At 52.3% G+C, this 20,259-nt stretch overlaps 2 protein-coding genes across 4 annotated transcripts; both read left to right on the top strand.

Moving 5' to 3' along the window:
• Positions 1–427: 427 nt before the first annotated feature.
• Ankrd39 (ankyrin repeat domain 39) lies at positions 428–10,214 on the top strand. Its single transcript, XM_021631585.2, has 4 exons — positions 428–585; positions 5,254–5,357; positions 6,418–6,621; positions 9,827–10,214. Exons 1-4 carry the CDS (start codon positions 486–488, stop codon positions 9,968–9,970), a joined length of 552 nt encoding a protein of 183 aa, XP_021487260.1. The 5' UTR covers positions 428–485; the 3' UTR covers positions 9,971–10,214.
• Positions 6,772–18,633, top strand: Ankrd23 (ankyrin repeat domain 23). Of its 3 annotated transcripts, none has more exons than XM_060369862.1 (9): positions 6,772–6,888; positions 14,371–14,517; positions 14,709–14,837; positions 16,146–16,271; positions 16,394–16,492; positions 16,586–16,684; positions 16,815–16,913; positions 17,016–17,114; positions 17,198–18,633. In XM_060369862.1, the coding sequence occupies exons 3-9, from the start codon at positions 14,709–14,711 to the stop codon at positions 17,291–17,293; spliced, it is 747 nt and encodes a 248-aa protein (XP_060225845.1). In that variant the 5' UTR covers positions 6,772–6,888; positions 14,371–14,517; the 3' UTR covers positions 17,294–18,633. The 3 variants fall into 3 exon arrangements, with proteins under 3 accessions (XP_060225845.1, XP_021487258.1, XP_021487259.1); XM_021631583.2 differs by lacking the exon at positions 6,772–6,888 and adding an exon at positions 10,361–10,605; XM_021631584.2 differs by lacking the exon at positions 6,772–6,888 and adding an exon at positions 12,370–13,107.
• Positions 18,634–20,259: the final 1,626 nt, after the last annotated feature.

The following is a 20,259-nucleotide window of genomic DNA, read 5'->3' as shown; positions in this document are numbered from 1 at the left end:
GTGGGAGGGGGGTGTCAGGGGGTAGTAGCTTGTGGTGCTGGGAAGATGGGATGAGAGATTGTGGGCCGCGTCCAAAGTCCTTGTGCTTTGGGGAGCCACGAGGCCTCGGGACTGGCGAATGTGACATAAACACTGCCAGGGGGGCCGAGCTGCCCGGTCCCCACACCCTACAACACACCCTACAAGGCGCGGCTGGAAGAACCGCCCGGCCTCCTCCGGGATCACGCAGAGAACCCGGCGCCCTTGCTCCTCCTTGTGCTTAGTTAGCCTCGGGCGCCCTCCGGTGGTGACAGAGCGGCAGGGCTCAGCCCCATCGAGCCCCGCCTCGCTGCTGTCATTGGTTGCTAAGCTAAGGTCTAAATGCCGAATTGGCCGGCCCGGGCGAGGGGGCGGGACTCGGAGGCCAACTACGGACGCCGAGTGGTCAGCCCGGACGGAGGGGTGGGCATTGGAAGGAGCGTCCGGCTGCAGCCCAGGCCGCCGGGATGGCGGCGCCGCAACCGTGCGCGGATGGCTCCTGCTGCTCCCACCCCGGTGCGGTGCCCGGGGTACAGCAGACGCTGGAGGAGATGGACTTCGAGAGGGGTGAGAGGGGTGAGGCGGCCGCGTGGCCGGCGGCGGGCAATCCCCAGCCCCGGGAACGTGGACCAGAGGATGCTTCGGACTGAGTTTGGAGCTTCCGGGCCTGGTGCGGGAAGGTTGGCCTCAAAGCATGACAGGAAAGGCCCTAGACCACCCTGTCTCCAGTGCGGACGGGTGAACTGAGGCATGGGTTTCCGAACTGGTCTGGTGACCAAGCCAGGAAGGAGATAGCCTGCTCAGGTGACGGAGGAGCTAGGGACAGAATCTGCAGTTGTATTGTTTCCACCTGGGGATCAGGGGAGCTGACTCTTGCTGGACTCGGGTGTGTGTGTGTGTGGGGGGGGTACACGTTTCATCTACGACAGTGATCTCGAAACAGGTGTGTATCTTTCCCTGTGGAGCACAGGGATGTAACTGTTTTGCCCCAGATTGTACAGAGATCTTGCTGTTACTGACTATGGTTTTCCAGGCACAGGTGGCTTGTGCGCTTAGAGCCAGGTGGTCGTCAGCGGTGGGGTGGATGCTACTGATGGCATGTGCAGACACTTGACCGTTGCCATAGGAATGGTTTCTTCCCCTGCGCCCGTCCTCTATCTCTGCTGCCGCCATCCTTTGGGCTAGGGATATAACAGGACTTCCCATTTCCTCCCAAGCCCGCTTGCAGTGTCTTCTCCTCTCTACCTTTGGAAAACAGCAAATGAGACTATTGCATTTACCTTTTTGAATTCTGTTTGCTAGCCAGTCTTCCTGCACACGTCAGGCTAACTGCAGCTTTTCCGTCAGCTCTAACTCCTGTGACACCTCTTCCGAGACACCTACCGTATGCCTTACAGAGTCCTCACCTGGAGATAATGATGCCCAGTGAAGGTCTAGAAACATTTTGCTATCCTGACATGCACAGGCCACGACAGAAAATGACCTGGCTCAAAACGGCAGCCCAGCAGCTGTGGAGAAAGAAACCTCCTCATGTTCAAAGTAGGGCCGCTCCCCTCCAGCCTTCTCTGTTACAGTGTCTCTCATTGTAGCAGTTTGGACGGACTCAAAGGCTGAGGCAGGAAGGCCACAAGTTCAAGGCCGGAAGGGATAGGGCTACACAGTGAGACTTTGTCTCAAAAAGATAAAAACAAAAAATAGTTTAATAGTTTGTGTTATCATCTGCTGCTATTTTGTTTGCTTATTTTATTATTTATTTTCCACATGTGATAAAGATGCTCACCTGTTTTGTGAGGTGTTTGTTTGTATTTCTGTAAATCATTCCAGACAGGTTTCTCTGTAGCCTTGGCTGTACTGGACAGTCTTGTAGTCCAGGCTGGCCTTGAACTCACCGAGATCTGCCTGCCTCTGCCTCCCCGAGTACTGGAATTACATGTGTGCACCACCACACCTGGCTGGTTTTTACTTTTTAATTCATTTATTTTGGCGACTTTTGTGTGGGTGTGTCTAGTCTGTCTGTTTTGTTTTATTGTTCCCCTACTCCAGGGTCTCACTATGTAGCTCTGGCTGTCTTGGAACTCAATTTGTAGACCAGGCTGGCCTCAAATTCAGAGATCCACCTGCCTTTGCCTCCCCAGTGCTGGGATTAGAGGTGTGTGCCACCACTGTCTGACCTCAGTAACTACACTTAACTGCTGAGCCATCTCTCTGATTATAGGCTTAATTATATATATATATATATATATATATATATATATATACATATATTACAAATATAACAGACATATTATCTAATATAAGTATTTTATTTGTTATATGTTTGTATATATGATTATATATTTGTACACACATACATATGTGTTTAACATGTGGACTGTTTTGCTTGTGTGCATGTATGCACCATGCATGTAGGATCCATGAAGCTGGAGCTACAGGTTGCTGTGAGCCACCTATGGGTGCTGGGAATCAAACCAGGTCCTCCAGCAGAGCAACGGGTGCTGAACCATCTCTCTAGCCCTGGTTTTTGTCGTTGTTTTGTCTTTTGGGACAGGGTCTCACTCTGTAGACCAGGCTGGCCCTGAACATGCAGAGATCTGCCTGCCTGTCTCAGAACTGTGAGATTAAAGGTGTGTGCTACCATGCCCAGTTTATGATCATCTTTATTTCTCTATGATTCTCATCTCTTCAGCCAGTATCTTTCCAGTTTTGAGGGAGCAGAGGAAGCCCGGAGTGAGCTTGTGTTGTTAAGGACCCTAGCCTCAGACCTATGGGGAAATGGCGTGCCTGTGTGCTCATGTACACACACACACACACACCTAGGGGGCAAGTCTCAGAGGGATGGCAAATCCTTTCTCTGGTCCATGCACGAGTGTTGGCAGTATGTGCAGAAAATATCTATCATTTTTCCACCCTGGATATTCATGGCCTGAAGAGTACTCCTTGGCAGAGACTGAGATTAACTAACCCCGCCCCCTTGTCAGCTGTTTATAATAACCCCGCCTCCTTGTTCAGCTGTTGCTTTTTCATTGATAACAGTTTATTCACTTTGTATCCCAGCTGTAGCCCCTTCCCTCAGCCCCTCCATATCTTGCCATCCCTCCCTGTTCTCTTCCCATGCTCCTCTCCAAGTCCACTGATAGGGGAAGTCCTCCTCCCTTTCCCTCTGATCCTAGCCTATTTGGTCTCATTAGGACTGGTTACATTGTCTTCCTCTGTAGCCTGGTAAGGCTGCTCCCCATCAGGGGAGATGATCAAAGAGCCAGCCTTGTCAGAGACAGTCCCTGTTCCTGTTAGTGGGGAGCCCTCTTGGACACTGAGCTGCCAGAGGCTACATATGTGCAGGGGTTCTAGGTTATCTCCATGAGTGGTTCTTGTTTGGAGGATTAGTCTCAGAAAAGACCTCTGGGCCCAGATTTTTTTTGTTCCGTTGCTCTCTTGTGGAGCTCCTGTCCTCTCCAGGTCTTACTATCTTCCCCCGTCTTTCATAAGATTCCCTGCACTCTGCCCAAAGTTTGGCTGTGAGTCTCAGCATCTGCTTTAATACTCTGCTGGGTAGAGTCTTTCAGAGGCCCTCTGTGTAGGCTCCTGTTCTGTTCCCTCTTTTCTCCTTCTTCGGATGTCTGTCCCATATGCCTTTCTGAGTGAGGATTGATCATTTTACCCAGGGTCCTCCTTGCTTAGCTTCTTTAGGTGTACAGATTTTAGTATGATTATCCTATGTTATATGTCTAATATCCACTTGTGACTATATACCATGTGTTTCTGTTTCTGGGATACCTCACTCGGCTGTTTACAATAACCCCACCTCCTTGTTCAGCTGCATATTATAACTCCACCTTCTCCTTCAGCTGTTTATAATAACCCCGCCCTCTTACTCAGCTGTATATAATAACCCCGCCCCCTCGATCAGCTGTCTATAATAACCCCGCCTCCCTGTTCAGCTGTATATAATAACCCCGCCCCCTCGATCAGCTGTCTATAATAACCCCGCCTCCCTGTTCAGCTGTTTATAATAACCCCGCCCTCTTGCTCAGCTGTATATAATAACCCCACCCCCTCGTTCAGCTGTATATAATAACCGTGCTGAGTTTCTGGGGTGCTCCACTAGCGAGCCCTGTCCACCAGTCCCAGCGTCCCTGGGAGTCCTTGTGTCTGAGCTCCCTTGCTATCCCAGTGCGGTCAAGTTCCTGGAGCCGTGCGAGGACACTGACGCGACGCCGGCTCTATCCAGCGCACCTCTCCACGATTCCTTTTTGACCTGTGTCGTGTGTGTTCTCTCCTATTTTGTTCTTAACTCTTTTCCCCATCATTTTATGCTGCATCGAGAGTGAATGCTAAGCCGATAATTAGTTCTCTTATCAACTGGGCTTGTAGTCTTGGTCAAGCTATCCGTGGTCATCTTATTCCAGTAATGTTACTTAGTTTTGAGTATGTGGGGTGTAGGAGGATGGGCTGAGACGCTGGAGGAAACTTGCTAGAGTCAGTTTTCTCCTTACACTGTATAGGTAGTCAGGCTTGGGGGCAGGTGCTTCACCTGCTGAGCCACCTCCTGGTCCCTGTCAGCTTTTTGTTTGTCTGTTTTGAGACAGGAATATTCTGTTCCGCTCTGGCTGTCCTGGAATTCTCTCTGTAGACCAGGCTGGCCTTGAACTCAGATCCACCTGCCTCTGCCTCTTGAGTGCTGGAATTAAAGGCCTCTGCCACCACCACCCTGCAGAAAGAAAGAAGGAAAAGAAAAATCTTATCTTGTGGCATTGCTTAGTGTTGTATTTTAACAAAATCCCAATCGTTCAATTTTACTAATAAAGACTCAGGAACCAGATGCTGTAGTGAAAAGCCTGCTAGCTCAGAGGGGCAGAGAAAGCACCCAGGTGACCTTCCTCTTCAGTGTCCCAAAAGGAATGCCCTTTCCCATGCCATCCCAAAAAAACCCTCAAACTGAATGTTCCTTCTACTTCCTGTGTGTCTCCATCTGTCCCGACTTCCTCTTACGCTGTTTTTTCCCTCTATGTTCACTCCCTGTCAATGGGTTGCTTGCTCCGCCTCTTGACCTGTGGCTGGTTTTTATTTAGTCCTGTCTACTGTATTCCAGCAGAAAGCTCTTGGATTAAGGTGTGCTAAGGCTGAGCCACATCACAACTAGAAACAGGGTTTTTTTCCAGTGAAAACACAGTCTCGGGGTCCACAGTGTGTTCAGATATCCTGTAACAGCTTAGTGCTTCGATTGGCTTTGCCCAGGAATCTGGTCGGCAGCCCTGAACGGAGACCTGGGCCGAGTGAAGTATCTCATCCAGAAGGCCACGGACCCTAGCCAGCCTGACTCTGCCGGCTACACCGCACTGGTGAGCTCTGCGCCGCGGCTCTCTTCCCCCTTACCCCAGCAAAGCCCTCTGTGACTGCTCCTGGTTCTTGTTTTGTTACTGTTTTCCTGTCTGTGTGTGTCTGCGTCCAGGAGCGTGCATACTCCTGGCCACAGCGCATGTGTGGAGGTCAGAGGACAACTTCCGGGAGCTGTTTGATTCCTTCCACCGTGTCTGGGTGTAGAACTCAGGTCTGGGCGTAGAACTCAGGCCGCCACACTTGGTGGAAGTACGCTCACTCCAGTGCGTCATCTCTCAGGCTCATTGTTTTTCAGGGCTTCACTGCATGGCCCAGGCTGTCTTTGAAGTCAGTCTTGTCTCTACCCCCTCAGTTCTGAGGTTACAGACATGTGCCACCCCACCTCGCTTTAAAATCTGTTGTTTTTGTCTTTGGAAATAGGCTCTCGAGCCAGGGCGTGCTAGTGCAGGCCTGTGATCCCAGCGTGCAGGGAGGCAGAGTTTGAGGCCAGCCTGACCTACACAGCTAGTCCAGGGCAGTCAAAGCTACACAGAGAAATCCTGTCTCAAAAAAAAACAAACAAAACAAAAGGGCTGGAGAGATGGCTCAGAGGTTAAGAGCAGTGGCTGTTCTTCCAAGGGTCCTGAGTTCAATTCCCAGCAACCACATGGTGGCTCACAATGATCTAAAATGAGATCTGGTGCCTTCTCTGGTATGCAGGCAGAATGCTGTATAAATAATATAAATAAATCTTAAAAAAAAAAAAAAAGAGGCTCCTACAGAACCCAGATTAGCCCCAAACCTGCTTATGAGGGTGACCTTGAACCCTCTGCCTTTACCAAGTGCCACAGGCTTGTGCACCGGGACTGATAAGCACTTCCCCACCTCCACCACAATCCCTTAGCCACCCTTCCCTTTTAACTCTGGCCAGAGCAGCTGGGTATTAATTAGTGGGCGAGCAGAGAGTCCCTGGGCTGATCCAAGCCCGCCCCTCACTGGGGAGCCAGCCAGTGCTTTCTCCACCCCAGCCCCCCTGCCCCCGCCAGAACTTGGCCTTCTGACTGCGTTCCCTGCCCCCTACAGCACTACGCCAGCCGAAACGGGCATTACGCTGTTTGCCAATTCCTGCTGGAAAGTGGAGCCAAGTGTGACGCCCAGACCCACGGCGGGGCCACGGCTTTGCACAGGGCCAGCTACTGTGGGCACACGGAAATCGCGCGGCTGCTGCTCTCCCACGGCTCCAACCCCCGGCTGGTTGACGATGATGGCATGACCAGTCTACATAAGGTATGTCCCCGCCCCCTTCACACCTTCCTTGCCTTGATCCTATTCTTGGATTACTTTTGTCTTTTGTCGTTCTGCTGTGATTATTTATTTCGAGGCAGGATCTAATTAGCCCTGGTTGTCCTAGAACTCACTACGTAGACCAGGCTGGCCTTGAACTCGCAGAGATCCACCCGCCTCCCAACTGCTGAGGATACAGGCAGTGCGACAGAAACTGGCACCTCGGCTCGTGAGGTTGAAGCCCTCTGGAAATGCCGTCACACCCACAAGGTGTGTCTCCTAGGTGACTATGAATCCCGCCAAATTGACAGCCAGGATTAACCGTCGTAATGGCCATTGTATGTAGAAAGCAGGAACACGAAGGACAGAAATCCACCTGGACTCTCAGCGCTCGCCTGCCACCACTTCAGAGAAACGGCTCTCTAGCCATTCCCAGAGCAGAGCCGGCTCTTCCCCTCTGCCCCGTAGCCAGCGTTTTAAAGCCGGCCCTGCTTTGCCTTTCTCTGCCACCCACTTTCTAGGTCATAGAGAGGATGGGCCTCTGGGGGCTCAGGATTCTATGCTCTTCCTCCAGGCACCCACTTTACCAGTTGCTCCCTTTTTTTCTCTCCCTCCTTCCCTCCATCCGTCTTAAGTTCTGGGGAAATGCTAGGCGAGTGCTTAACCACTGAACTATATTTGCAACTTAGGCATCTTAGAGACGCGTGGAGTCCTTCCTTGTCCCAACTGATTTTTCCACCAGTGCTGAGGTTAAAAACGTTTCCATCTGCTGCGGCCATGGTGGCATGTTTCTTAATCCCAGCGCTTGGGAGGCTGTGGCAGGCAGGAGTTCTCAGACAGCCTGGTCTACGTCAAAACCCTACCTTGGGGGTAGGGAGGGGAGGGTTCCCATCAAACCCTACCCTCCATGGGATTCCGGTCCCCTGGGCTTGCTTTTTCTAAATCCAAGGGGCTATCTAAAAAGCCACCTGGGTTCAGCTCCCGCCAGCCTCATACTGTCCTGAGCTCTCAACCTTGACCCCTGTGTTCAGGCTCTGCTAGTCTCTCTCACCCTCTTGTACTCACTCTCACTGTATATCACAAACCTCCCCCAAATAGATACCCTCACCCTTTCCTGAAATGGGTTTTCCGTTTCTCCCTTTCTCCTTCCTCATGTCCTCACCCTCCCTCCCTCCCACCAGAGTTTCACTCTGTAGCACTGGCTAACCTGGAACCCACTAATATGGATCAGGCTAGTCCCAAATTTGTGGCAGGCCTACTGCCTTTGTCTTTTGAGAATTGATTTAAGCACGGGTCACCATAGCCTGCTTTTTCCCCTCCTAGTTCTCATAGGGCTTAATTCTACCCTTCGCTCTGGACTGTAGGGTTTAAGCATCACCTCTAGAGAGCCTTGCCTGGGCCCCAGATGTTCCCAGCTGTCGTTCCCTGCACTTGACTACCTGACTCCTAGTGTGTTAGTTACCTTTATGTCGCCTTGATATGAGCTAGACTCATTTGGGCCTCCATAAGACCGGCCTGTGGGCAAGTCTGTAGTCTTTCCTCGATTGATGATTGATCTGGTTGGGCCTGCCATGCTAGCTGCAGTGCCATCCCTGGGCAGGCGGCCCTGGATAGAAGAAAGCAGGCAGGGCTAGAGAGAGGCCTCCGTGGTTAAGAGTACTCGGTGCTTTTCCAGAAGAGCCCTGGGTTCAAGTCCCAGCACCAGCATGGTAGCTTATGAATCATCTGTAGCTCCAGTTCTAGTGAATATAATTCAAGCAAAATAGTCAGATACATAAGATAAAATAACTTTTGTTGTGTTTTTCAGCACAAGGTTTCACTGTGTCGCCTTGGCTGTCCTGGAACTCAAAGAGATCCTCCTGCCTTTGCCATCTGAGAGCTGGGATTCAAGGTGGTGTTTGCCACCCCTGCCTTGAAAAATTAATCCAAGTCCTTGGGAGGCAGAGGCAGGTGGGTCTCTGAGTTTGAGGTCAGCTTGGTCTACAGCAGTGTTTCTCTACTTCTCAACTTAGGGGGTCAAATGACCTTTTTCACCTAAGAAAACACAGATGTTTACTTTACATCCATAACAGTAACAAAGTTATGGTTCTGAAGTAGCAACAAATTACTTTTATGGCTGGGGTCACCATGACATGAGGGACTGTATTAAATGCTCGCAGTTGAAGACCATTGTTCCACAGAGTTCCAGGACAGCTGAGACTACACAAAGAAACCCCGTCTTGAAGGGGGAAAATGGAAGCAGGCAAGCAAGGTGGAACAAGCCAGGAGGGACAGGGCAGTGAGCAGCACTCCCCCATGGCCTCTGCCTCGGTTCCTGCCGCCGGGCTCCTACCTTGCGTTCCTGCCGCCAGGCTCCCTTCTGGATCCAGCCAGTCCTGAAATCAACCCTTTCCTCCCCAGCCATGGTGTTTATCCCAGCAGTAGAAATCTAAGGCGCCTGTTGGTCTTGAGATTCTGCCCGAGGCCTCTCACCAGGGGCAGCAGCTGAGACGCCTTCTGTTTAATGTACAGTCACGGCACGTGACTTCCTTCTCTTGACCGCTTAGCCTTAGCACATGCCACAGGGCTTAGTGAGCGTGTGCGGAGGGAGCAGCTGCATGTTGAGCCTGTTCTTTTACGAAATACTTACTTGTGGGGTGATGGCAGCGCACACCTTTAATCCCAGCACTCGGGAGGCAGAGGCACATGGATCTCAGTGAGTTTGAGGACAGCCTGGTCTACTGAGTGAGCTCTAAGACTGCACAGAGAATCTACACAGAGACTCCCTATCTCAGAATAAAAAAATAAACATAAAAAAAGACATAACCATGAGCAACACAGTGAGACCCTATCTCAAAAGGTAAAAAAAAAGGGGGGGGGGGGAGGAATCTAGCACTAGCTCAGTGGTGGAATGCCTGTCTGAGAGAGATGGCTGCTCGTTCCTGTAATTCCAACACTTGCGAGGCAGAGGCAGGAGGATTGCCTCTGTTCAGTCTGGTGTACATAGAGTTCCAGAAGAGCTGAACTAGAACTAACACCGTTGCCCTCAGGGTTCTCAGATCTGGGTGTGAGGCGTGGGGCTTTGGAGCAGCTTGGAGGTCTGCTCGGACACCTGGGGTTCCTGTTTCCGGGAGACATTTTTCAGAGCAAGTAGGTCCCAAAGGGAAGTAAGACAGCTCAGGGCCCAGCTCAGGCATGCTTTTTTATTCCGGCCTCTCTCTCCCCACAGGCTGCAGAAAAGGGTCATGAGGACATTTGCTTCCTCCTGTTGCAACACAGCCCAGCCCTGAAGGCTGTCCGGGATCGCAAAGCACGGCTAGCATGTGACCTGCTCCCTTGCAACAGTGGCCTGCGGGACCTGCTGGCCAGCTGAGGCTCCGCCCTCCTGTCTCCAGCTGCCCTTGAAGGGTACACAGACTAGCTCTCCACACCCCTACCTTGCTCAGCATTATGCTGCCCGGCCCGCGGCCAGAATGCCCGGAAGAGCCCTGACTGGCCGGTGTGGCAGCCAGTAGGGAGGCTGAACGCTTGTGAGCCCGGCCAGGCGATCATAGAAGTTAGTCCATGTAGAAACCTCTATTCATTTGGAAGAAAATAAAGCTTATATCTTGACATCATCCCACAGACAAAGATACATTTCAAAATGCAAAGTCCTAAATGTAGAAATGCAAAACTTTGAACTATTAGAAGAAAATACGGTGTCTAACAAAAGCTGTTTTCTAGCAGAATGAGCTTGGTGCCGCGCTTTTTTTTCCCCCCCGTCTGCCCTTGAGCAGCCCTGTCTGTGAGATGAAAATGACTGCCTCGGGGTTACTCCGGGGACTGAGGGAGTCTGCGGAGAGCACCCTAGCGAGGGTTCGACATTACAAGCAGCCTGGGAGAGCACCCAGTGCCCAGCATGGCCCAGTAATGCAGGCCTGCAATATCAGCTGCTCAGAAGGCCACTGCCTGCCTGGGCTACAGAGGAGTTCAAGGCCAGCCTGGGCAACACAGACCCCATCTCAAAAGGTAAAAAGGGCTATGTAGCACAGTGGTGGAGTCCTTGCCTGACATGCAAGAGCCCTGCGTTCAGTCCCTGATACAATAGGGGAAAACTGCCAAGTCTCCAAAAGTCTTACCGACACTGGCGTTCATTCCAGAATTTCAGTTCTAGAAGTCTGATCTGTACAAAGCATAACAGTGCCAGGCGTGGCAGCACACGCCTTTCACCACAGTGCTCGAGGCAGGATCTTTCTCCCAGCTTCAGGCCAGCCAGAGCTGCGGAGGGAGACACAGGTGCCTATGTTTGTCTTGCTTCCTGGTGAGGCTGCAAGCCTGCCTTCCACCCTCCTGGCTGTGCAGGGTCGGCGTGTTTTCGTTCTTGCTGTGATGGCCCCAGCCTCCCAGGTGCTGGGATTGTAGGTGTGGCCAGCACATCAGTCTCTGTGACTTATAGATCCACGAGACCTTTATGAATATTGAGCCTTTGCTTTGGGTGTATGCGTATATACAGAGAAATATATAGTGTACCGATTACTTGTATTAACGTTTTCTTTCATGCTATCACTTGATTGGCTTCTGGTCATGGAAATGCTGTAGATGGCAGTTTGGCAATACCTACTTAAGTGAATGAGCAGAGCTGATAATTACTGCTCCGTAGCAACCTAGGTAGATTCATCCTTTTACAAAGGGTCTACTTCAGACTTATTTACCAACTCCGTATGGGGGCACAGGGAGAACGAGATGCTGTGGAATATGCTGTATGTTTAAAAAGAGCCCCAGGCATGGTGGCTAATGTAATCCAAGCACCTGGGAGCTTAGAGTCACAAGTTCGAGGCTAGCCTGAGCTACAGTGTGAGACTGTGTGTGTGTGTGTGTGTGTGTGTGTGTGTGTGTGTGTGTTGGGGGATGAGAATTGACCTACTGAGAGAAGACAAGCCGACCTGCTCCCTGGGGCAGGAATCGTGCCAAGTTGTACCATAGCGTGACACTGTTCAAATAAATGCTGTGCAGAAGCAAAGGAAAAGTTAGGAAGATGTGTTTTCCCCTGGGTCACTGAGGCGAGAATAATCAAACAGATCTTTAGACTTATTTTAAAAAATAATTATTTTTAACTTAGAAGTAATGCCAGTTACCTTTATATGGGGCAAACTAGCATTTTCCTAAACTTTTTGTCTGTTTGGACACAGGGTTTTGCTGTGACCCAGATGAACTTTAAACCGTAGATCCTTCCCTCAGCCTTCTTGAGTGCAAGGATGTTTGTTTGTGTGTGATAAGATCTTGCTATGTAGTCCTGGTTTCCTGGAACTGGCTGTGGAGACCAGCCTCACACTCCAGGGATGCTCCTGCCTATGCTTGCAGAGTTGCCTGGGTTCAAGGTGTGTACCATCATGGCCACCACAGTGCCACCATGCCCAGCTCCACCAAGAGTAGGACAGTGGAGAGCAGGGCTGGTCTGCCCTCTTTCTCAGGAGTAACCCTTCCCTCATCACCAAGGCTGTTTCTTCAGAGAAAGCATCTAACGCGTAAGACCCAGGACGCACTCTACTGACCCTCCGAGGTGTCTGGTCCTTTTTCAGCCCCAGTTCCCCCCCAGCTTCTTTGGTTGTCTCTGTTGGTGTCGCCCTTGTGCTCGTCTTGTTTACTGGGTGTCTGATTTCCTCTCAAAGGTCACACTGCAGTTTGGAGCACATAGCAAAAAGCATCCCTGGCTTCTGGAGAATCAGGGATCTGATTTTGTTGGCTAAAGACACTTTGCTTCTAAGGCTGGTTGTCATGGTTATTGTTACAGACCAAGACCTGGAGCAGGTGTTGGTTCCCTTGTCCTGTTGAAGGGCATGCTTCATGCCCAGAGAGTATCTGGAGTGGACCTGGAAGGCTTCTTCGGCCCTGTGAGGGCTGATGACAGACAGGCTGGGGCAGAACACCATGTTGGCTGTCAGCCTGCTGAGGGACAGATCTGGGAGGGAAGGGCAGCCCAGAGACTAGCCAGTTGGGAAAGTTCACGAAGCCTGGTTTCATCATGCAGCCCAGGAGAATTCCCGTGGCATTAGGTCACCGTCTTCTGCTGGCCCTCCCGAGATTCCCTGTGCTGGGGTGACCGTGCTGGGTCTTCACAGAACCTCAGGCAGCCAGCTCTGCCCCGTGAGCCTGGGCTCCACCAGTGGGCTCTACCCTGAGAGGCGTAAGAAATGTTTCCCTTGGGTCTGGCCCAGGCACCCCAGCCCACGTGGTGGTCAAATGACTCCCTGGTAGATGTGGGGTGTGGCAGGTGGAGGGCAGTGGGTGTCTGAGGAGGTTGCCGACTCAGCTCCAAACAGCTCCTTTTCCTGCCCTCAGTGGGACACATTCCCAGACCTGTATTTTGGTTAGTGTGACAGGGCCCCAGAGTCATCTGGCCTGGGCACAAGTTCTGTCCTTCCCCACCCCCAAGAGAGAGCTCTCCCATAAAAGGGCTGAGCGCTCTGCTTGCTTCGCTGGGCGTGCAGAGAGTGAGGGGGGACCATGGACTTCATCAGCATTCAGCAGTTGGTAAGGATGAGGCCAAGGGCGGGTGACTGGTGAGGACCCAGCACAAGCTGCAGGTCCCAGACCATCCGGCAGAGTAGCGCAGTCTGGCTGAGGACAGCCAGCTGTTTTCTGGAATCTGAGGGTCAAACTGAGGAGCAAGACAGCATGGTTCTTCCTCCTGTGAGGGGGTGTCGGGAGAAGGAAGGCAAATGGGGAAGAAGCTGGGTAATGGTAGATGAGAAAATCCTTGAGAAGCTGGGTGACGGTAGATGGGAAAATCCTTGTTATTGAGTGATTTTTTGCTTGTTTTTGGTGAGTATGGTACTGGGGGGTCCATCTTGGGCTTCACACATGCCAGGTTAGCACTATCACAGAGCTGCACCGTCGAGCTTGTAGGTTTGGTTTGGATTGTGGAAAGGAAATGGGAAATGGTGAGTTATGTTGGAAGCGAAGTATTTAAGGAATTACATGGCTATACCTGTGGCTGTGTAATTCCTTCAGGTCAAGCACAGGACAGTCTGGGTGGAACTTTTTGGAAAGTGGTCTGGCCACTTTCTGGGTATTTTTGGATTCCGCAAGCAGTGAGAGGACCAGGCGCCAGCGCAGCTCTCTGATGTCGGTGACATGGCTCATGAAGGGTATGAGGCACACAGGCAGCGCAGCGGCCCCAGCTGCCGCCTCCTGGGAAGAGATGGCAAAGCCAGGTCCAGAAGGCACTGGACTTCTGAAGCGGCTGCCCTACAGGGAAGACCCCGCTATCTGGCCAGAAGCCTCAGACTTCTGTCCCTCTCTCCCAGTATTCTCTCCCAAAATTGGGATGGGTAGGCTGTAGAGGATGGTCACTGAGCCCATTTTACAGAGGCAGATAAATAGTTTCTCAAAGACCCAAGGGCTAAAAGCGGGGATTTGGAATTTGACCCAGGAGCGTCTCTTCTCTAAGCTTGGGTTGGGTGGCAGTGTGGCATAACTTCACAGGAATCTGGGGGTAGAAGCCCAGGGTGGAAGCCAAGGTGTCGTCTGGCATGACCCCAGCAGTATAAATAGACCCCACCTCCCTCAACTCTGTGATCTGCTGACAGTCACAGGCAGTCATCCCCCTGGGCCTTGGCCATCGCCACAGTTGGCAAAAACTGCAGGTGTTGGATGGGTGCAGCCCACCAGGAAGAGGAACAGTCAGACTGACTCCCAGGCTCACAGCTGGCCTTTGCACAACTGGGCCACACAACTGACTCCCAAGCACCCCTCCAACTGTCCGATCCCTAATCTGCTCTGTGTGTCCTTCAGGTAAGTGGAGAAAGAGTTGACAGGAAAGCGTTGGAGTTTGGACATGGAGTTCCTGATCCTGGAGGCTGGCCTAGTGGCTGGAGGCTGGGACCCCAAGAGGCCGTGGCCCGGGAGAAACTGAAGTTGGAGGAAGAGAAGAAGAAGAAAGTGAGTGGTCTTGGAATGGAGCCAGAGCACTGGGGCTATCTGAGTAATGAGGGTCTAGAGCCCATGGCCATTGTCAGCCAGCCAGAGGCTGCTGGGGTGCATCTTCAAGGCAGAGTTAGTTGAGCCAGCAACCTGTCCGGAGAACCCTACCCTGTGGCTGATGTCTGCCTTGGGCCTGTCTTCTGCCCTAGATGGAAAGATTTAACAGCTCCAGACTGACTCTGGACAATCTGACGGACTTGGAAAACTTGGTACAAAGACGAAGAGAAAAACGACTGAGACACAAAGTCCCCCCCAGGGAGCCTGAGCCCGTGATTGAGGTGAGAGGTTAAAAGTCAGTGTCCGGAGCACAGAGGGCCTCCTGCCTTGGGGGGCTGCAGCTGCAGTGTGCCCATGGGGAGCTGAGTGGGAAGCATCCCAGACCCTCCTGTCCCATCCATAGCACTGTATTAGCTGCTTAGCTTCTTGCAACGAAATACCTGGCAACTTAAGGGCTTATCTTGGCTCACTGTTCCAGAGTATAGTTCGCTGCTGTGGGGAAGGCATGAAAGCAGGAGCTCGAGGGAGATGCCACAATCAGCCATAGGCAGGAAGCAGAGAGAAATTTACACCACTTATTGATTGATTGTGCCGGTGTCTGCCTGTATGTTCGTGCACTGTGTACGTGCCTGATGGTCAGAAGAGAGCACCGTGTGCTCTCTACAGATGGCTGGGAAGCATCTCGTAGATGCCAGGAATTGAACCTGGATTTCCTGCAGAAGCAAGTGCTCTTAACGAGGCACCCCTCCCGCCCCAGTGCTCACTCTCTTGAGCTTGCTTTCTCCCCTTTCACCCACACTTTCGGGTGGCTTGTGTCAGCTGGCCCAATCTAGATACTCTCTCACTGATGTGTCCGGTGTCCAAGGGCTTGTGTCCTTCATGATTCTAGAGCCGCCAAGTTAACAGAACCAACTTGCTGGCCAGCTGAACAAAGCGCTGGCCAGTGAGGACGCTAACAGGTCCTTCCGGTTTGCTCAGGAGCTAGTCACACTGTCAGCAGCTTTAGCATCCACTGGCCCGCCCAGCTTCCTGGAGCTGCCGGCACTAGTGGCCCCTGGCCTGTAGACACATCACCCATCTCTGGTTTTTTTGTTTTGTTTTTTCTTTTTTTTTTTTTTTAACTTTATGCACACTGGTGTTTTACCTGCATGTATGTCTGTGCAAGGCTATCAGATCTTGAAGATACAGTTGTCAACTGCCATGTGGGTGCTGGGAATTGAACCCAGGTCCTCTGGAAGAACAGTCAGTGCTCTTAACCGCCGAGCCATCTCTCCAGCCCCCATCTCTACACTTTGCTCATTTTCTGTGTGCTGGTCTGTTTCCAACGCCTTTGACGTAAGGACATCAGTCAGGCAGGAAAGGTGTCTATCCGACTCTAACATAATTAAATGCAGCAATGACCAGATTTCGAAAAGGTCACATTCTGAGAATTAAGACTCAGAGTATGGCGTGGGAACAGTCAGGGCATCACACACACTTCCCATTCGGAATCTTCCTCAACTGTAATCAAACAGGCCGAGTGCAGTGGGCTGCACTGGTGACAGGTGGCTCCGGGCCTGGGGACTGACCGAGCTCTTCTGCTCACGCAGCGGCAGCCCCAGGTCCCACTGGAGCCTGTGGACCTGGAAACGTTCCTGAAGGCAGCAGCTGAGAACCAGGAGGCCCTGATCGACAAATTCCTGACAGATGGAGGGGACCCCAATGCCCACGACAAGGTAGGCCTCACCGTAACGCCGGTGACCTGTGGGAGGAAGGGACGGTGTGCAGGTGAGGGTGGGTGGGTGGCTCTTGGGAGTGGCTCTGCTCTCTTGGCCTAATTTTCTGCTCCTGCTCCCAGCTCCACCGCACAGCCTTGCACTGGGCCTGTCTGAAGGGCCACGGACAGCTGGTGAACAAGCTGCTGGCGGCAGGGGCCGCTGTGGAAGCACGGGACTTGGTAAGAAGCAAGGGTGGCCCCTAGCAGTGAAGGTGGCAGCTCATCCGCCTTGCAGCCCTGTGGGTCAGCGCACCCTGACACCTTGTGTTACAGCTGGGCAGGACGCCTGTGTTCTGGGCCTGCCGGGGAGGACACCTGGACATCCTCAAACAGCTGCTTAACCAGGGAGCGCAGGTCAATGCACAGGACAAGGTGAGGGACGGTCGCCTGCTTCAGGTGGTAGCATACAGGGTCAGACGCTCACCCTGCAAGAAGGCACAGCCCCTCTGGGTCGGGTGGCATGGCCAGCCCAGGTCCAGCACCGAACCTCACGTATCCCTAGATCTGGAGCACCCCTCTGCACGTGGCAGTGCGCATGGGCCACTCTGACTGCCTGGAGCACCTCATTGAGTGTGGCGCCCACATCAATGCACAAGATAAGGTGGGTGTTTGTGACTGAGCAGCCTGGGCACAGCAGAGATCTCGTGTCATTGGCATATTCCTGCAGTGGGCGCAGAGCGGTGACTGGCTGCTCTCTCCGCAGGAAGGGGACACGGCACTCCACGAGGCTGTGCGCTATGGGCACCACAAAGCGACGAAGCTGCTGCTGCTCTATGGAGCCAAGCTGGGCATGAAGAATGTGGTGAGTGCCAGCCAGGCAAGGCCCGACACCTGAGCTGGGGAGTACCTGGGAGAGGGAGGCTGACTCGGTGTCCTTGTTCGCAGGCCTCCCTGACACCAGTGCAGCTGGCACGAGACTGGCAGCGGGGTATCCGGGAAGCACTGCAGGCCCACGTGGGGCACCCCCGCACCCGCTGCTGATGGGGACCTGTAAATTGCTCCTAGCCGCCATTCCACGCCCACCTCCACCCCTAAGTGGTTCTCTGCCCCAGCCCCAATTTCTCTCTGGCTCTGCCTCCCTGGGCCTAAGGCAGCAGGTAGAGCGGGCCTCCTGGGTTTCGGTGAGGAAGACTGTTCCCTGCCAGGGCTGGAGCAGAGGACCTCAGGGCAGCAGGAAACAAAGTGGGTCCAGATGAGGGCTGAGGCCAGGGCAGGAAGAGGCCAGGGCAGGAAGCGAGCAGCCCAGCACTCCCCTAGGCAGGGTCAGGGCCTCTGGCTACCCATCCCTAGACCAGGAGACCGGCCTTGGCCTGCTCTGGAAGTAGAGTCAGCTGTGGCCAGCAGCTGCATCCAGGGCGTGAGACAGGAAACAATAGGCTACCTACGTGCCAGGCACTGGTGCCGTGCCCTGCTGCCCTCTGAGCAGCGTTTCTCCGGGGACTTCATTCCTATCAGTAGCAACCCTGATAGTGTCTGGAGGACTTCTAGCCATCTCTAGTCTCCAGAGCTCTGAAGGGGGGGGGTTTCTGGCAGGCTGAGGGGCATGCCAACAGGACTTAGGCACCACAGAAGTCAGTACCTACCAGGTTGCCCCAGAAGCTGGAGACTGAGAGCTGGAACTCTGGGGAAGCGCCACCCAAGGGCTTCAGGCATCCTCGCTCACCACTCTAAGTGGGGGTAGAGTGCCAGGTGCTAGGGATTGCTCGTGGCCCACCCAACTCTTGGGGCGGTGGCCCGCAACCCCAGCTTGCTTACCCTGGTACTGAAGATGCCCTGCGCACTGAAGAGCTCTGCACCTTGCCATGGATGGTGACTGTAGTAGCTGTACCTCCCCAGTCCCCCGTGCCAAGTGCTGGTGTAACGAGGCCTTCACAGGGCTCCCACGTGGCTCCTTTCCCTTCAGCTGTTTCCAGCTTCACTCGTGTAGACCTGTACTACTGGCAGGGCTGGCTCCTTAGATGCCAGAAAGTCGAGGCCACGGGCTGAGCGAAGGGCTAAAGGCTGGAGGCCTCACCTCCCATGCAGAGCCCTGAGCCGACGGCCATCTTGCAGCAGTTATTTTCAGTCTACTCTTGGCAGCCTCTCCGGCCCTGGTTAGGAAGAACCTGACTCGTGCTCCCTCCTAGGGGCACATACCTTTCCATAGGCAGGCTGTGTCCTGTCGTGCCAGCTCGTGGGCACGACGCTGGCAAGTGGGCAACACAGACATTCAAGACTACTCACTACGACGACGACGACTCAGAAATGAGGACATTTAATTGACACACAAAGCCACCTTTTTCTACCGATTACTGTTTTCTCATTAAACTGATTATCCATCATAGCCTTGTCGTGTGGGGACTGGGAAGAGGCAGCGTATCGGCAGAAACCAACCTCGCTAGCCGACAGCAGCATGTCAGCCAGTGCTGGCACGTGGCTCGTGTTCAGGGTTACTGATGGACAAGTTCAGAAGGTGAGAGTTCTCAACCTCAGCTCTTTTTAGAATCACTTTTAAAAAGTCCTGGTGTCTGCTGGGTGTGGAGGCACACAACTTTAACCCCGCTACTTGGAGATAGGCCTGCCTCTGAGTTCAAGGCCAGCCTCATCAACACAGTGATTGAGTTACAGACCAGCCAGGGCTACATTGAGACTTTTCTCATGAGTCCTACCGTTATTAGGTCAGAAGCCCTGAAGGTGGGATCCAAGTTTCAGTTGAGGACATGGTTATCTAATGCATACTAGCAAACTATAAGAAATTCTAAGTGGGTGGTGGGTGGGAAACAACCTACCTTAATAGTCCAAGAAGATTTCAGGATACATATAAACAGAAATCTTTCTCCCCAATGCCAATGAATATATGGATTAAAAAAAAAAACAAAACAGTCCTATTATAGCTGTTTAAACCTAAGATTGTAACATGCTAAGGTCTACAAGTGGATTGGAAGGCATAGCACGTAAAGATGTCTGCTCTTCTCAAGCTGACAACATACAGGGCTAATAGTCCCTACCCAAATCCAAGCAAGAGGTAGAAACTTTGTCCTCAGCTTTGTAAGCAAATGTATATCCCAAACAATTTTGAGCCATGAGTGGCGGCTCCTGCCATCTAATCCCAGCACTTGGGGGTGGAGGGACTCAGGATTGCTTTGTATTCTGGTCTAGGTTGAATGCAGTGTGAGACTTATTTATATATATTTAAAAAAAAGTTGATCAACTGGGCTGGCATATACCGTTAAGGCAGAAAGCTGAAGCAGGAGGATCACAGAGTTTAATTAAAGATAAGCCAAAGGCACCGTGAGATCAGCTTGGCCCACAGACTGTCTGCACATCCCTTTTGTTTTCAGACAGGATTTGTCCTGGAACTCGCTCTATAAACCAGGCTGGGCTTGAACCCAAAATATCTGCCTGCCTCAGAGTTAGGGTCAAAGGTGTGCGCCACCACAGCCAGCCTGGGACCCTATTTTAAGACAAGATAGAGGGGTGTGTGAGATTTTAAAAAGTGGGTTCAACTTCAGCAAGCAAGAGTGTAGTGGATGAAACGAATGTGATCTATAACTCAAAAACAGGACTACACAAATATGCCCAGATGACTTTACAACAGAGGGAACAATGCCTTTTCAACAAATGGATACCCTTAGGCTAAATAGGAAGGGGGGTGTCCCCAGAGAAAGCAGGATTATGAGTTTGCGGCCTGAGGCCAGGTTTAAAAAAAAAAAAAAACAAAAAAAAAAAACAAAAAAAAAACCCAAACACCAATAACAAGAAAACCAGCTGTGGGGCTGGAGAGAGGGCTCCGCAGTGAAGGGCACCAGCACGGACCACGCTTGCAAAGGACCTGAGTCCGAGTCTCTGCACCCACACGGTGAATCACAAGTTAGCTCCAGTTCCAGGGATGAGCCGATGTCATCTGGCCTCTGTGGGTGCTAAGTGTGCACACGATGCAGGCACGCTTGCAGGCAAAACATGCACAT

Source organism: Meriones unguiculatus, chromosome 16 (assembly GCF_030254825.1).
Source record: "Meriones unguiculatus strain TT.TT164.6M chromosome 16, Bangor_MerUng_6.1, whole genome shotgun sequence".
Lineage (NCBI taxonomy): Eukaryota > Metazoa > Chordata > Mammalia > Rodentia > Muridae > Meriones > Meriones unguiculatus.
Note: the sequence above shows the minus strand (reverse complement) of the source record. Positions and strands in the feature narration are given on the sequence as shown.

What these genes read in the sequence shown, in the direction of transcription:
- Ankrd23 (XM_021631583.2), top strand. Translation starts at nt 10,387, where the DNA reads ATGAAAATGACTGCCTCGGGGTTACTCCGGGGACTGAGGGAGTCTGCG. An exon ending in AGGAAGAGAAGAAGAAGAAA is followed by an intron (nt 14,518 to 14,708) that starts GTGAGTGGTCTT and finishes CTTCTGCCCTAG; the next exon opens with ATGGAAAGATTTAACAGCTC. An exon ending in AGCTGGGCATGAAGAATGTG is followed by an intron (nt 17,115 to 17,197) that starts GTGAGTGCCAGC and finishes CCTTGTTCGCAG; the next exon opens with GCCTCCCTGACACCAGTGCA.
- Ankrd39 (XM_021631585.2), top strand. Translation starts at nt 486, where the DNA reads ATGGCGGCGCCGCAACCGTGCGCGGATGGCTCCTGCTGCTCCCACCCC. An exon ending in GGAGATGGACTTCGAGAGGG is followed by an intron (nt 586 to 5,253) that starts GTGAGAGGGGTG and finishes GGCTTTGCCCAG; the next exon opens with GAATCTGGTCGGCAGCCCTG. An exon ending in GCATGACCAGTCTACATAAG is followed by an intron (nt 6,622 to 9,826) that starts GTATGTCCCCGC and finishes CTCTCCCCACAG; the next exon opens with GCTGCAGAAAAGGGTCATGA.